This window comes from Dermacentor albipictus, chromosome 1 (assembly GCF_038994185.2).
Source record: "Dermacentor albipictus isolate Rhodes 1998 colony chromosome 1, USDA_Dalb.pri_finalv2, whole genome shotgun sequence".
Lineage (NCBI taxonomy): Eukaryota > Metazoa > Arthropoda > Arachnida > Ixodida > Ixodidae > Dermacentor > Dermacentor albipictus.
In genome coordinates this window covers 311,351,523-311,368,044 of record NC_091821.1, presented here as the reverse complement: position 1 = coordinate 311,368,044, position 16,522 = coordinate 311,351,523, and the positions used below count along the sequence as shown (strand labels likewise).

General features: G+C 50.3%; 1 protein-coding gene across 3 annotated transcripts in view; it reads left to right on the top strand.

Moving 5' to 3' along the window:
- Window positions 1-16,522, top strand: part of LOC135905117 (protein FAM117B-like) — a 163,140-nt gene that overhangs the window by 88,651 nt on the left and 57,967 nt on the right. The window contains exon 1 of one of the 3 annotated variants that reach the window (XM_065436148.2): window positions 7,125-7,201. The exons of 1 other annotated variant lie outside the window; for it this stretch is intronic. Coding sequence is in view for 1 of the 2 variants with exons in the window: in XM_070531559.1 (XP_070387660.1) it covers window positions 7,181-7,201 (21 nt within the window). In the remaining variant the exon portion in view is untranslated. Of the gene's footprint in view, window positions 1-7,124; window positions 7,202-16,522 lie in introns of those variants that run through there. One more of the 3 variants, XM_070531559.1, reaches the window with a different exon arrangement.

Sequence of the window (16,522 nt, the reverse complement as noted above, 5' to 3'; positions counted from 1 at the left end):
CATGGAAGCCTTGGGTCAGGTGGCGTTTGGTGTGGCAGATACTTTTCAAGGCTAATCGTATCGCTCAAGTGAGATTATTCAAAATTGTCGTAGGAAAGAAGGACCGTCGCGCATGCTGGAAGCTCCTTAGTTGAGCCTCCTTAGAAGCGTCAGCCCGCGGCTGGATGGAGCTCTCGAACATCGGTGCTTGCAGTGGATTATTTCTAGCTGGTGATGTTATATGCGGTTGGGGTCACTGCGTTGGTTCATGTTTAGACATTCGCTTGGCTTCACTTCGGTGCAGTTTTTCGTCACTTCGTGTGGCTTACGACATGGCATAAGAGAGGTCAACTTCCGAAACCTGTGGTGCGTCAAACTTAGCATTATAATGCCAAACTCACACGGGCTCCTTTGTGAGCCTGGGGTGTGCGTTTCTGCTCTCTCCGAGAACGTGTGAGCTGCTGTGTTGTGCGTTTATGTCGTCCGAGGATCAGAGGCGTGCGGGTGGCTTCTAACGCTGCATTTCCTCGATGTGGCGCTTGTGAAACAAAGACGCAGCAAAGGCGCCTTCGGTGCCTCATCTCGCTGGCGATTGGCGAACAACCGCTTCGTCTCGCGTGCTGCTATTCTTCCTGCGCTCTCGCGAGTGACAAGCACGCCTTCCATGAACTTTTGACACTGGCTGCGCGCCTGGGTCGATAGCCCTCCTCGCAGCTCCTTCTTATGCGAGTGGTCATATCGTGTGGTACGCCGCGCGTACATAACGTTTGACGCGCGATGCTCCACATATGAGGTGTAGCGTGTCCGCATGCATCCACCAAACACGCGCGCGCGCGTGTTATAGGAGAACGACAGCGGCATGCAGACTGGGAAGTGGCACGGACTGCGGCGGGGAGGTGCGTTGCGCGGGGGGGGAGACGGCTATGATTGACGGCATAGACGCAACACGCTGGCGCATGCACATATGCGGCGACTGCGTTGGCTTCTGCTGCTGCTCCTCTTGTGTGGCTGGCTGTGCGTGCGTGCGTTCGCGTACGAAGGCTCGAAACGACCGCCTCCCAGTCGTCGCGGTGTTTTGGTTGGGGGGGGGGGGGGGGGTGCAGGCGAGCTTAGCGCGTACGGCGTGTCGGTTGGCGCGCCTGCTAGCAGGCAGCTCGTCGGCGGACGCATATCGGTCCTTGACCCCGCGTCGACGCCGCGCCAGTTGATCGTGGACGCTGCTGCAAGAGCGGGCTGCTGGCGCCGTGCGGGGCACCCGCTCTGCCTTGCGGCTGGCGAGCCTTCGTCGTTCGAACGGTGGTGCCGGTTGTTGCGAGGTTGTTGCGCTTGTCCCGCCGCGCGCGCGCGTCGCTCAAGTGACTTTGATTGTGCGCGCTCGCAAGCTGCTCGTCGCACGCCGTGCGCGCGTGCGATGAAGGGCTTGTTTTACGTCGTTATCTCGTTCCTATTTTTGGTTTGTTGCTTCCTGGTGGGGTGGTTCTTGTCGCGTATGCGCGGCGGTTTTTCGCTGTTTGCGTAACAGATGGTACTCTGGTGATTATCCGCGGTATTGGAATGACCGTTATAGGGAACAAGCATATATATATATGCATTAGCGCTGAGCGAGCGAATCTCTAATTTAGCTATGCTGTTTTACCTAGAGGGAAAGGTAAAGGTTTCAAATGGGGCTCTTGTATGCTGCTTCATTTTGATGGCGGTAGCTGTGTACCCCATTGTGTCTGCTTGTGCCCTTTGCCTCCCTTGACCGTCAATATATACCATTTGCTCGTGCTAACGTGTATTTTTAAAGGGCAAATCCGGTTACTTCTTTATGTCCACTGATCTTAATAAAATTTTGGATATACGTTCTCTTTCGCACTCTGATTTTCTGTGCCACACAATATGGCTGCAAGTCATTTAGTTTTCCTGAAAATGAATTTTAAAGATTGGTTGCGTTCCCGACTCTCAACTGTCTATACCGGCCACCCTGTCTTTGTGAAGGCAGAGACTACACCGCCACTGCCGCTGAAATCGTCGCTAAAATATGGCCGCTGTCTAGTTCGGAAGGTCTGTAAAAGCTCCCTTTGGCTGTAGCGCCCCGTGTACTGCGTGTTTGGCACGAGTTCTGCGTGTTAACATCACGGTAGTGTAAAATTTGACGTCATCGACTCATCGTGACGCCACACGAAGCAGCTACCTTTTTCGGTTTTGGTATCTTGTTTATTGATTATTTAAAATTATTTATGAATTTCTAAGCAAATTGAACGACCCTACCAGTGACAGGACTGTGAATGCCATTTAAAAATGACATTGTGCTAATATGTTTTTTTTTTTTTAAACGACAGAGTTGCCCTTTAACGACGTTCGAGCGCCCATCGAACCGAGGCTATCGATCTATTTCGTCGGGTATCGCACGACTGAACTCGAAGCTCGCTGCCTTCGATCGACCGGAATGTGCGCCCGGCATATACGCCGTTTCTTTTGCGCGCTGTGTGCATTGCTGGCACTGTACCGCGCAGTATACACTGTCACGAACGCTGAGAACACGTCAGAAGACATAAGAGAGTTTTAGTTGAGCGTGTTCACACTCCGCTAAGCAGCGGAGCGGAAGCGCGAATGCGCATGCGCCGTCCGCTTAGCCGTAAGCGGGCTAGCGGAGCGAGGAACACGGTCCGCTGAGAAGCTGCCTGAGCGGAGCGTGCTGCGCAGCGCTTTGGCTAGCGTTGGCGTCAGAAAGGATTGGATTCAGAAAGCAAGCGCACTGGCTATCACGTGGCGTTCCCAAAGACGGCGCTTTACATTCCATTAGGTAAAAGGGACCGGTAACGCATTACGAACGCACGTCTAGATACTTCGTGGAGAAATAAGCTATATATACACATATATACGTTTTACTGCATAAAACTGATCAATAGGAGTTTTTATTTTCTTTCGGTACCCTTAATTTGGCCAGAGGGCGCTGCAACTACGAAAGGTCCGCTCCGCTAAACGTATAACTAAAACGTGAAAATCGCCCGCCGCTCCGCTTTGGCTGAGCGGGGTCACCATGGGGTCACTCGGAGCGGAGCGTACCGTAAGGACGCTCAACTAAAACACGCTATATACGGATAACGGGATTGCAAATCGTGTCCGACATCGTACACTGGCGACGTCTTAAAGGGGCACCAAGGATAAAGAGCAAATTATCACTTCAAAAGTATATTGTTTCTCTTACAATAATGACTTAATTTACTCTTTAAATAATCAGTTCGATTTTTTTTTTAATTGCGGGCCGAAAACCGGCGCCGTAGGTACGTCAGTGAACGTCACGGTTCTCAGTCTCTTTCTTTTTTTTTATATTCGTCATTCAGTCAAGAAGACTAGGGAAACGACAAAAAATAGAAGAGAGAGAGAGACCTACTAAAAAGCGGTCTCACGCACAGGACCTTTGAAGACGTTGTTTTCCCCGGAGGGCCCGCGGCATTCAGGAAGAGAGCGCAACGACTGCTGATAGCCTTCCTGCGAGACACGGGGCTCATCGACACCTGGTGACACACCCCTGATCTCAACTCGAAGGAGGATCAGGCGGAACAATTGCCGGCTATGTATGCCAGGCTAACCCCGCCTGCTTCAACTTCACCACCACCAGAGAGACAGTGAAAGAGAGCATGGCATACAAAGCTCACGCTACCGCTTTACGTATTTGTAGTCTTCGGGCTACTTACATGGCTAGCGATGGCCCCTCACGCCAATACCTTTCTGCCGGGATCTAAATGAAGCAAGTTGACAGCTTCGCAGCGTTAACTTATGTAAGGGGCTGGTACATAGCATTCGGTGAAGCGACCCCGTCTTTCCAGGCGTGTGTCATCACTGCGCCGATAGCGTACCCAGTCTCTAATGTAGATTATATATAACCCCAAGCAATGCGGCTGTTATCAGGTAAGACGTTGTTTACGCTGTTACCATCGGCCAGCGTGGGTAGTGACCTTCTAGCCTCTCCTAGCCCACTGCTACGAATCGCTTCGTGAAGCTGACAGTGCGTCCCCCACTGACAGACTACCGGCGTCCAAGGCGAGACACGTTTGACGGACCGAATAATGTTTGTTGGTTCACTGCCGCCTTCACAGACCAATGGGAGCAAGAAAACTCCTGAAAGGGTGTTCTGCGGCGTTCCCTCACGGACTCCGCTAACCGCCACAGTCGTTTCACGAACGCCCCAGCTTACTGCGGTGTCATCCTAGGAAACAAGACGCGCCAGCTTGTGTAAATTAAGCGTGATGATTTTTTGGCATTCCTTTTAAAACGAGGCGATGACAAACAGTCGTCTAGCCTTCTTGATCTAATCAGGTATGCTATGCATGTTTTTCAGTCCAACAATTCTGTGTGTACTTCTCCTTAAGCTTTTTTCTCTCCATTGAAACTTCTATATCTACCTTGTACTGCTACGGATGCATGCAATGGACCCGGCCGTATCAATCTCTTCCCTACTTTTCTTTTTTCCACCAATGCTGTGAACGTGTCTTACTCATCTCGAGTGCTGACCGGTTGATGTTCCCGCCCACTTTAAACCCAATCACTTCTTGGTAGGTGGACGTTCCCCACGGGTCGGGTGAATACCTTCACATTCTATTAGGATGTGCCGAGTGGCCTCCGCATGTTTGCTACAGCGCACACTCGCCTCGCCCTGCGGCGAATGTTTGCCCCGGTGTGTGTTTCTCCTTAGGGAACCAGCTCGAGCCTTGTATAGCAAGGCACTGCCAATGGTGTTATCCTGCAGTTCTTCTCTTCTAATTTATTTCTTGCCATTCTAGTGAATCTGCGTGGTCATCTTTTTTTTTCTTTTTTTCATTCTTTTCATCAATTTACTGTCTATGTTTATCTCACTTCCCTCTTTAGATGTCTCCAGGTTGTTTATTTGCTTTTCCAATTGCCGTGTACTCGGTTGCCAACCTTTTTGACCTCTTCCTTCATTCTGTGTTCACGTGTTTGAAGGGATGTGATGCCGACACGTTTGCTATTTTTTGGAGCACACTGACTTGACTTCCTGGTGGTTGCTTGATGGACGGAGGCTCACGGGCGGTATAAGGAACCATTTCGCAAAGTGACAAGCCGGCTTTCCCGCAATGCACAACCGCCCAAAATGTAGCCGCCGTTGCATTGTTAAAAGCAGTGATTACTTCGCATCTATGTAGTTGGCCGTCGTATTTCGGTGCGAAATCAAGAACGGTGCGCAAGGTGCACAGGAATCGCCATTTTAAAGCTGCGTCCGTATTTTGGAAATGCGAGAAATGCGAGAAAGCCAGATCTGCAAGGCCAGAAAACTTTTTGACGTACTGTCTTTCTCTCCTTGTTTTCTTTTTTTTCCCCTTTCTACAGCGACAGATGTTGGAAGGACGTACGCAGCGTCAGTCTGTGATGTCGCCATGGTTGCTCTCAAGTAATAATTATCATTATGCTGTAATGATTGCAATAATCTGCGATGACGTTCGTAGAAAGGAAAGCCTGCGACTGGATTCAAACCTCTATCTTCTCCTCTGAAAACTCATTCCACACTTATAAGTGCACTACCAAAACTTATATTCCTTCTTTCGTGGTATTTATGTATACAGAACTGGTAGTTCGTGCATGTTGAATAAGAGGAAAGCAAGCACTACATTTAGAAATGTCATACGAGTACTTTTTCGTCCTTTCGAGATCACTTAGGTGACGCAACAATGTAGCTCAGTGGTACTTCAGCGAAGCAAAATGTCGGGCCAACACTTATCCGCAGATTGCTATCATGCTGATATTAACGCCACTGGTACAACACGCTGTGAGCCAAGCTGGGCTGTCCTCGTTTCTCCATTCCCGAAGGGTTCTCCGTTTAATCTGCTACACCCGCCCAAGCAAACGGCTTCTCTTTCTTTAACATTTCCATGCAGAATGTTGTCCACTGCGATGAGGGGTTAAATACGGAGTCGCGCACGTGGACCGCACGGCGGCGCTGCAGTTTGAACCGGCGGCGGCCTCTGCGACTTTCCTCTCTTCGCCAGCCGATGTCGCCACCTGCTGCGCCGCCGCGTGATCGCCCTTCGACGGCGCAGCCCGAGAAGCCGCCTCCCTGGTGGCAGCCGAACACTTCTTTCTCCGGGCAGGGCTCCGCGCAAGAACTGGGGCTTTGCAAGAACATCGAGGCCATCGTCACACCCAACATAGACTGCCCCTTTACTTGCACACGCCCGAAGAAGCCTCCCCCGGCATGTTTCGGAGCGCATCGCCCGCGCTGTTGTTCGTTCTTCGCGTGGCCCGTACTCACTGTGGCGATTGGCCAACAATCTAGTGGATAAAACACGGCACATCTGAGAGGCAATTGGTGACGCCGCAAGACACGGGGCGGCAGCGCTGTGCCCTGTTTCTTCTAGCCGTCGCCTGCGTTTTCATTAGGGTAAAGCGAAATAATCGCACAAGTTAAATGTTATAATCAGAGTTTTAGCTTTGCCATAAGCTAACCACCGCGACAAAGGTCAAACCCATTTGACGAGTACAACAATGAAAAAAATAAATTAACCAGCGAGCATGAATTGCAAGGTAAACAATATGAACAAAGTAAAACCAAGAAGTTAATGGGGCAACGCGTTGGAATCAACAGTAGGCGACTGAGCCTTTAACTAAGCTTTACTACTAGATGGAGCCGGTGGCAATGTATGCATAATAAAATCTGATAACTTTTAAATGCGGAAGCATTTCTGTGCCTACCTAGCGAGCAAAGACGTCCGTCCGTTCGTCACTTGATGCGATCGCGTTCAAGATAGGGCCAGCGGTACAGTGTACTACCCTATTCTAGTACACTGTACCTGCGGCAGCGAGCGAACTGGCCTTCGCGCTGCCTAGAGTGCACTCTAGTGCTGTCTCTCGCTTCAACGCGAACTCTGCGGCGAGAACACAGCGCACGAAGCTGTCAGCAGCCGGCGCTCTCTGTCGCCATCGCAGATCGCTTTCAAGATGCAGCCCTCGCGGCCGCGCCAGACGCAGCCGCCGCCGGAGTGCGGTTGATCACTGTTTGTGATGGTTCGACGCGGATGGATAAGGCGCTGAAGGGCGATAACGACTTGCGATGATCGGAACGTCATCGGTGCACCTGGCGCCGCCATCTGCATGTAGTTTCCTTGCCTCGTCAATTCATGTTGCTCCGCCGTCCGCTGCAGTTCGTGTCGCCGCAGCGCTGTCGTTTATACGGGTCGGATCAAGTTTCATAACACTGATAATGACGTCGGGCTGCGTTAAGGTGAGCAAATGGCACAATGCTTACGCATACTTGACAACTCTGAGAGGTGTTTCTGTGTGAATTTTTTATAGCATGCTCATTCTCGATCCTCAGCTGCCATGGTGTCTTTCGCGAATTGTAACCGCTGCTGGAGCGGTTCTCAAACGGTGTGACGAAGATGCCAAAATATAATCTGGGGTTCACTCGGCGTACACGACGCCTGCCCCATTTTGTTCATCCCAGAATATTTGCTGTGCGGTTTTGAAGAGGAATAAGAAATCTAGCAATTTACAAGCGGCGTTCGTGCACATCTACAAAAGTAGTCTTGAAGTGCTTTTTGACGGCGAGAACTTTAAATCGAAGCTTTTGTTTGGTATTTTCCTTCGCTTTGCGTGGACGACAATTGGGCCGAGTATAAATATATAGTGAACCGAAGGTGGTGACTTAGTGAGCCGTTGCTCATAACAGCTTGCAATTATGTCCCTGCAGCTGCTAAGTGTCCCCAGAAGCATAACTCAGCAGGTCGCCCGGGAAATCAAATAGCTTGACTTTGGTCGTTGTTACTGCTTACTTTTTTTTTTTCCTTTCGAACGTTGACAAACTAAGTGGACGACGTCAGGTCAAAGATCACGCAGGTCAAGTGGCATTCGTTTTAAATTCGGCCGGCAATCCTAGCTCCTTTCTTTAGCTTTCTTTGTCACTCCTTCAGTCCAAATTATACGACGATCGACCAAGACAGGTCGCTGCCGTTACTGTTGTCGCTATAGGGAACCACTAGCCTCGTCTGATAGATTTCTTGCGTTTTCAAGATTCTAGTAACTACTGCGGTCATGAGGGGGGCGCCGTGGAGGGTCGAATTAACCGAAGGGGCATGTGTTCACGTTCGAACTAAGCGAGTTTTCTTTCCATAGCAAAGTACGTTTTTTGCCGAGACTTTCCAGTGCGTTTGAATTAAGCAAGATTGAATTAACCGAGATGGAATTAGTGGGAGTTAAGTAAAAAATTAGAAAAAGAAAGGAGGAATCGTGCGAAGTTTGCTGCAGCAGCGGCAGCCGCCGCCCGTTGTGTGACACACGTGGTGTTGTGCCACTCCGCGTGCCTATCACCGAGGCGACGAGCACCCCCGCTTTCCATCTGTTCTTCTCAAGTGGTTGTCCTTTTGCTACTCTTCGAGCTTCCCCTGACGTGACTGCACCCTTCCAGTCCGTCTATGGCTTGGAGTATAGCATTTACAAATGCCTACTCTTACCTTATCGGAATGGCCAGCAGCCCACTTTGTGACTTCTGCGGATGCAATGAAACAATCGAGCATCTTCTTTGTCAGTGCTCTCGTTTTAACCCACAAAGAGCGGTCCTCCCAGCCACCCTAGACAAACTGGACTAGCGCCCAATGTCAGAAAACAAGATCCTTGGAAGCTGGCCTACGCGGTCATCAGCGCGATCTGCTATGAAGGCGCTTCTGCGATACTTGAAAAACACGGGACTTTGACAAATTGTGACTGTACAATGTGGGACGTAGGACTGTACGGTGACACTGCGTAAGACTAGGAACGCCTTTGCGGGCTGCGTGACAGTGCCCGCAGAAACAGCTCGTGTGTACGTTCGTGTGTGTGTTTGGGTTTTTCTTTTCTCTTTTTATCCTTCTCTCTCTCACCTATTGCATCCCCTTGCCCCTCCCCCAGTACAGGGTAGCCAGCCGCAGATAATCTCGGGTTAACCTCCCTGTCTTTCCTTTGCCTCTCTCTCTCTCTCTCTCTCTCTCTCTCTCTCTCTCTCTCTCTCTCGAACTACCCCTGACTGTTTGCCCCCTCGAGGGCTTTGGCTCTGTGTCACACTTCGAACCTCCAAAGTTCCATTGAACTGTTGATCCCTTCCCGCGGGTGGAAGTGACGTCACCACCCGGCCCTCCTCGTCCTCCTGACGATGGGTCGGCAAGGGAATTTAACAAACCAGGCCATTGTTAGATGGGAGAGTCGCCACCAGCCGCCCCGTCGGTCTGGTGCGCTCACCGCTATGCAAGTACGCTGTTTCCTGCTATCTGTAGATATCGTCATCATATAATCTAAAACTGTTCATTTCCATTTCATGCCTTTATTTCAGCATTCATCTTTAAATGTACCAATGCTAGGACAGGAGCAAAAAGCCGCTACTTTAAGCGGCTTGACAAAAGCCCCTGCCCCTACCGTATTTGCCAGCAGACAGTTTGTGAAGTCTTTTCGCGCAACAATACTTCGATACATATAATATATTTTGAAAAACGTTTCTAAGGGCATGATAACATGCGTTTTTGAAAGCATACACTATCACCAACATTGTTTTTTTACCAACAATACACGCCTTCTCCTAACAGAAATTACAGATTTATGTAACGTGGTGAAACAATACATTTTTCCAGGCACATAAGAATATATAAAAGCACTTTCACATACAAGACAAATACAAAATTATTCCATGCTTAAGTTACGAGCAAGACAAGGAAACACAAATACAGCATACACTATTCACATGCAATCGCACGGCTAAGGAAATATACCTTCAGAATTCGACGTGAGATTGTCTTAAGATCCATGTTTTCTTTTTCAAGACTGTTCAGTAATACCGATATTCGACACGGTAGTCTGTCCTTTCCATGATTAGTTCGTGAAAAAGGCACGGCCCAAGTTTTTCGCTTCCATATGTGGTGATGATGATGAGGTGATGAGGTTTGCTTAGATTACAAAGATCAGTAAATCCGGTGGCGTACGCAATCCGGTGCGGCCTCGTTTTACGCTTTCTTTATATTTCATAGCAAAATTAAACTGATAATTGTAATGAAATGGCAGAACATGAAACTTAGAAAAGAATGTTCTTGTATGGCTGCCGTAAGAAATACAAGTAACATGGCGCAATGCTTTTTTTTTTTCCCCTCATCGTGCGCTCCAAGAGTCTGTCTCTCGTCCTCCACCCCTAAGTCTCAATAGCGGGCACGTGCACCTGGGACCCGCAAAGTGGCGTCTCTCGCGGGCCAAGTTCTGCTCCACTGTGTTACCTGCACTGAGCAACACGTCGCGTGTCGCCCCCAAAACACCTTGCGCGCCCACCTCTTTGTTCAGCGTGCTAGTGTCTTCCATTGTTTGGTTCTTCTTCGAGAGATCCTCGTTTTTTTCTTCTGTTACTTATTTCCTTACTCACTCCTACTTGCCCTATAGCTCTCCCCAGAAAAGCTGGGCCACCGGACACGCCATCGCTAGAAAAAAAGGGGGCACTAACGAGCGGTCTTGACGTGATCTACGCTTCGCGGGTGATACACGACGCTGGCAACGAATTTCTTCTCTCTCTTTCTCTCTGTGTGTGTGTATGCGCGCGAGCTTGCGTATGGGACACGCACGCGCCGCAGCGGCTGACGGCGTGTCCCACGTCTAACAGTCCTTCATTTATTCCTGTTCTCCCCCCCCCCCCCTTTTTTTTTTGGCTTTCTCGCAAAAGCTCTGCGGCCAAACTGCTGTGCTAGCGGGTTCGGAACGCCAGAAATCTGGCGGCGTGCGCAGACGTCGCACGCCCCTGCTGCTACACACCGGCGGCCGCCCGTTCGAAGATGAATGCGCGGGCCCGCCGCGAGCCCTTTCCACTATCCTCCTTAAATGCTCTTGCATGTTAGTTTATTTCCCGACACTCCCTCCCCTGCCCTCCTGCTTTATTGTCCCCTTTCTTCTGCCTCTTCGCTCTTTATTATGCTTCCCTCCTTTTTTTTTTTTCGCCTATTTTTCGTTATTTCTGCACCGCGGTTCTGGCGTATTTCATACGGGGACGGGTACTTGTTTCCGCGCTGGCGATAGTTGCACAGTGAAGCCGAAATATGAGCCCGTGGGTCGAGCGGGTAATTAAGGACGCATAATTTTCGCCCCCGTCTCTCTCTTCGCGCCCGGCCGGCTCCTCGCAAGCGCTGCGTGCCTATTGAGAAACGTGCGAGCGAGCGCCGCCGACTGGGTTGCGGCTCGACACGTGCGCCGCCGGCATTGAAAAATCGCGCGAGGGTGCGAAGTGGCTCGCTGCGGCGTAAGCGCGGAAAACGAAAACACAGAAGCAACGCAGACGCCGGCTGATGTGAAGCGCGCGATTCCGTGTGTACCGCGCCGGAGTGTCGGTTAAACTATAACACGTTTACGACCTGCGCCGTGCGTGGTGCAATATTTCGCATCGGCTCATTTATTAGCGCGACAGTTTTCGTGCCGGTCGTTCTGAAAGCGCGCGCCGCTGTCAGTCGCTGTGCGTCCAAATCATCGTGCGGTCGTGACACCCTCGAGTTGTAGTCGCATAGGGGTGTGCTCCGGCGCGTGTAGTTGAGCTTTGGTGCATCTAATGTGTGCGACATCGGTGTTAGAGCCAAGGCGCAGATGGCTGGTGTTTGGTCGAGCTTACTATGCGCTTGGCACAGTTTCTTGGTTCGTCTCTATGCTGACTCTGGCCTCTCCGAGGTGACAGAAACTGCGCACTCCCTCCCGCAGGAGAGGGACTTCACGGTCGTTTTTGGCAACTCGAGGCGCGTAGCACGCTGACGTCCTCTGTTGGCCTAATAGCAAACAGCTGTCCCATCGCCAATGTTGATGCGACAACCAAGCATATCGTCTCGTGCCTGTCTCCATTCGCTGCGCAGATACTCTGCGTGTTAGTCCTGCATAGCTCCTATCAAGAGTGTTCCTCCGTAGGTGCACGTACACAGGAATGTCGGCTACAGCATGCACTCACTGGGGTTGCGCACATTACGGGGTATCTACCACGTGTCCACTTGGTCCTCTGTCTACAACGTTGTCGCAATCCATTGTTCGTAATGTGTATTGCCGCATCGCCGGCTCCATCGTGCAGTCACACCTCGGTGTAAATGCCACCACGTGCGAAATACTGTGTTCCTGTGGCGACCTCCTCCACGGTCCATGCAGGTCCATACTGCTTTCGATGCGGAAAGCCCGACTGTTCTTCGGCTGTTACGCACGTGTCCTGGTTAAAAGGGGTTCCTGCAATTACTGGCTAGGGAACTGTGTCTGCGGGAGCTGCACTCCGGGCAGTTCAGCCAGCATGGAACTTTGCAAGGTGACCGTTGTTAGGAGAGTGCTGCGTTATAAATCATTAAGTAAACATTATTAAAATTGTCCGATGGCAGGGTTAGAGCACAGGACCTCTAGCACAGAAGCCCGAAATTGAAGCCATTACGCCACGGGCGCATTGACAAGCAGAACTACTGCAATTAGAAGCGGTTATGCGTGCTTGCAGAGTCTTATAACCTTCTGCACTGAACAAATAATAAATTGCATTGAAATTCGGGCCAATTTAGGCCCAGATAAAGCGTAATGAACGAAGCCACAATAATGCCTGAAGCCCCAAGCGCGAAGATCAGACAAATCCGTGCACCATGGCGGCTGAACGATCGCAGCGCCAGAGTTCCCCCTGGCAATCGCAGGAATATCTCTCTGTTAGAAACAGACGACGAAGTAAAAAAGGAATAGTTCGTTGCACGTAACGTTCAGTGAATCCATCCGCAGTTCACTTATGGGATGGAAGCGCAGTGCCGTAGTGCTCGCAGACATGCGCAGTGCGCCGGTGTTGCAAGTGCCGCTGGCGCGCGTTGCCTCCTCGTTCGTGCGCGTGATTGTGTGCGCTGCTCTCACGAACGACCATGGTGTGCCAACGGGCGCGCACGTGTCTGTAGCGGCGCTATGGGGCTGCGCCATTGCTATGATTTTGCCGCGCCCATCCCTACAGGACGTCTTCGCCGCGGTGCAGGAAAACGGAAGGAAACGAGGCATTAAGACCAGCACTGCGGGGCATCATAGCACGCAAAGGCGTCCCTTGCACAGTCGTCGCAGATCAAAGCAGCGATCACCGGAGTGCCCGTTTCCCCCGCATCCTCTCAAGTAGGAGGGCGACAGTGGCCGTTGCCTCCTCTTCCTTCATTGTCACCATCGTCACAGAATCGGCGCGTACTCATCCCGGCGGCGTAATCTGTCCCTAACATTCTCGAACATTCCAAACCGCGACCGGTGCCTATGTCTAGGTGTAGCTTCATTATCTAAGGGCTACTGTGACTTACGGGTTTTATTGGGTGTGTTAGTCTTCTACAGTGTTCAAAGTGGGTTTATTGCAAATCAGTATATTAACTGTAATGATTGGTGGTAATGTGCGGACTTTTAAGTATTCTGGAACTCTTTCTTTTTTTTTTTTAGTTGCCTCTGGCACATAGCATAATTCTTGTTCTTGAGCTCGATTATTCGAAGACGGGGACATTACTAACACAATAAATCGAAACATATATTCAAGTAATTAACAAAAATGTGCTAATGAACTTGTTAGTCACTTTGTAGCACATATTGCAATTTACTATTTGTAGCCGGTGAGGTTGCAATACGTATGCACTTGAAATGAATCTGAAGGATTTTCAAGATGTTATTTCCCAAAGTGTGGGAGCATGAATGTTCCAGTCACTCACACATCGATGCATAATATCTATAGAGCGTTTTGTTAAAGGAGTAAGTTGCAGAACAGTGCATTTTTACGGCGAATTTGATGACGAATATGTTCAGGCTGATGTCATTCTTGAATTCATTCCAAGGGAATGCCCGTTGCAAGCCCGCCGGCTACAATCTGCAAATTACAATATGTACCGTAAAGTAATTAATGAAGAAGTTCATATCTTTAATTAGTTGCATATGTGTTTTGATTTCTCGTTCAAGTAATGTCCGCCTCTGAATAATCCAGCTCAAGGACTAGAATTGTGTTATCTGCAACAGGCGATCTTTAAAAATTCCGGTAAATTATAAAGTGATCACCTCGTAAAAATCAGCGATGGTGTGTGTTAAAAAAATTGCTTTGGAAACATTAATTGCTGTATTAATATACACGTGTTCTTGCTCTCGATCTGTGTGTTGTAACCACTGTGTGCATGCGTGGTTACTTATATCAGCACTGTGTAGTAGTGCTTGTCTTGTGAATTTTGTTGCTTTTATTTATTGGAGGTTTGTGTATCGTTCGTTGCGCGTCAACCGGCGACTTTGGTCACCTGAGCCTATCCAATCACTCGTTCGGTGGAGGCTTTCGACGCTTTCATTCTACGCAGCGCCGTGAGAGGTGAATTGTCGCCGCTGACAACTGAAATAAGTCTGTTGCCAGACCAAAACCTATACCGATGTGATATTCTAGACACCGTCCTATACTGCGATGCTTCGCCTCTAGCTTATGACCAGCAAAACAAGCAGCACTCAAAGCGCCTCGCGTCGATCGGTAAATCGACGAGTGGTCATCGGGGGAAAAATGGTTCACCGTCAAAAAAAGAAACAATGCGCGCAGTTTAATATCGACACTGTTACTCCGGCGGTGAACCTCCGGCTACGTGTCCTGCGCAGCGCGTGGCCAGCCCGACTGCTCGCATAATTGAGGATGTCAGGCGCAGTTGCGTTTTCCTGTCGGTGCGTGCCCCCTCCCAAGGAGTCCACCTTTGTCGTCTCAGTGATCGTTGATTGCACTGCGTTCAGCGCCTGACACGTGGACCACCCCACAGATCGAGAAAATTTAGTCCGCGCCGAATAAAGCGCACCAAAGCGGGTTCGAGGGGGAGGAAAAGGCGTGAGAGGAAGAGTGCGAACGCTGCAGCGTGGCGCCCGTAATGGCGCCTAATTGCTCGCCGCCCCGCAGTGGTGGTCCTGGCGCGTCTGCACTGGCGATTGCGCCACTCGAGCCCTCGCGGCTGGCTGCTGCAGCATCCTCCCGTGCGAGGGCGACAGCGGCAGGCAGCTGGTTCGAAAAAAGAAAAAGGGAGGGCGCGCCGTGCGAACGTCTACTTCCGAGAAAACCGGCGCGGCAACGCATCGTCGCTCGCTCATTTCGCTCCGCGGCGGACTCGCCCGCGCTGCTGCTGACACGTGGGGTGCTGCGCGCGACGGTTCGCGCTCGCTGCTGCAGCTTTTGCAGGTACGCGTAGTTGGCCGCAGTGTTGCCTCTCAGCGCTGTTCTGAACAACGCCCCCCCCCCACACACACACATGCATTCCTCGACAGTGTCTCACTGCGTTGGCTCGAGCACATGAATTGGTGACGAGCCAGAGCAAAGGTTAATGGTTTGTCAGACGCGAACCTGTGTTCATGCTGGAACTGCGTACCCTGCTTCAGACGTAAAAGCTACCTAATATATATGAGGAAATAATGCTATGAAATTACATGCGCCACTCAGAAGCCTATACAAGTGAGCAAAGCGTGATTTCTAATGGGAGTTCTGCTGATTGACTTATAATGTAAACGACTCCAGCTGATTATTCTGACTTGCCGGTCGCTGCTGATTACCCGGTCGCTGTGTTCGATCTGTTTATTTTATTCTGCGTTCAGTGAGGACGGAGGGCCCCGAAAAGCATATAGAAAACGCAACTGTGGGCGTTCACCTACGATACGTTGGGCGTTACGTGGTTTAATGCAGTACCTCGGAGTAGCCTTAAATTCGCCAAATTTTATTCCGGAATTTCACAGAGCCTTCCATCGGTCGTCGTTTTTTCCGAGTCCCTGCCTGGAAAAGTTGGACAAAGCAGTCTTTGAATCGCTAAAGATGTATTCGGCATACGAAAGGGCTAAGGCGATGGCGGTCTCCTCTGCCTCCTCAGGTGTAGAGCACGAGGGAAGATGGTGAGTTATAGGGGTCGGGGTAGGGTTGGGTTGTAAGCAATTGCTACAGTTTCATGCGTTGTATACATTGTTAGGATTGGGGGCTCAATCCCATCGCTCGTACCCGTTGTCAAGATTGGAGTCCGGCATGAATTAGATGGTAGCTGGCCCATGCCGTCGTCCAACTTATCCACGCTGATGAATTTGATAAAGGGAAGGACTGCTTCTCATCGAGAACTAGGAATATGGGTTTATTTACAGTATCTACATGCAGTTCATCAGTCTAGCATGACTTCGAGAAAAAGTTCATCAGTCTAACATGACTGCTTGAGAAAGTACACTGCGCATCCGCACAACAGCAGTTTGTATGGCTGTAAGGGTTGACTGATTAACGGGTATGTTGATGCGAAGGGAGGCGAGGATACGGCGGCCAGTGGCGCTCGCTACAAGTCTTAAGTACTGCGTCTGAAGGTGCGCCTCAACTAGTTCAGGACGCGTGTTATGCATGCCTAGTGCAAGGAGTTTGGCTGTGCTAGTACTGTGGGGTAGGTTTAGGGCTGCCTTAGTTGCAAGGCGGGTCATTGCGTTCACGCGCTCGGTTTCCGTGCGGTTCAGCTTGAGATATGGAGTGGCGTACAGAATGCGGCTAAGCGTAAAAGCGTGTACAACTTGCGTGTTGTCTGCTTCGTCTAAACCCTTTTGCAGGGAACATACGTGGCGTAGA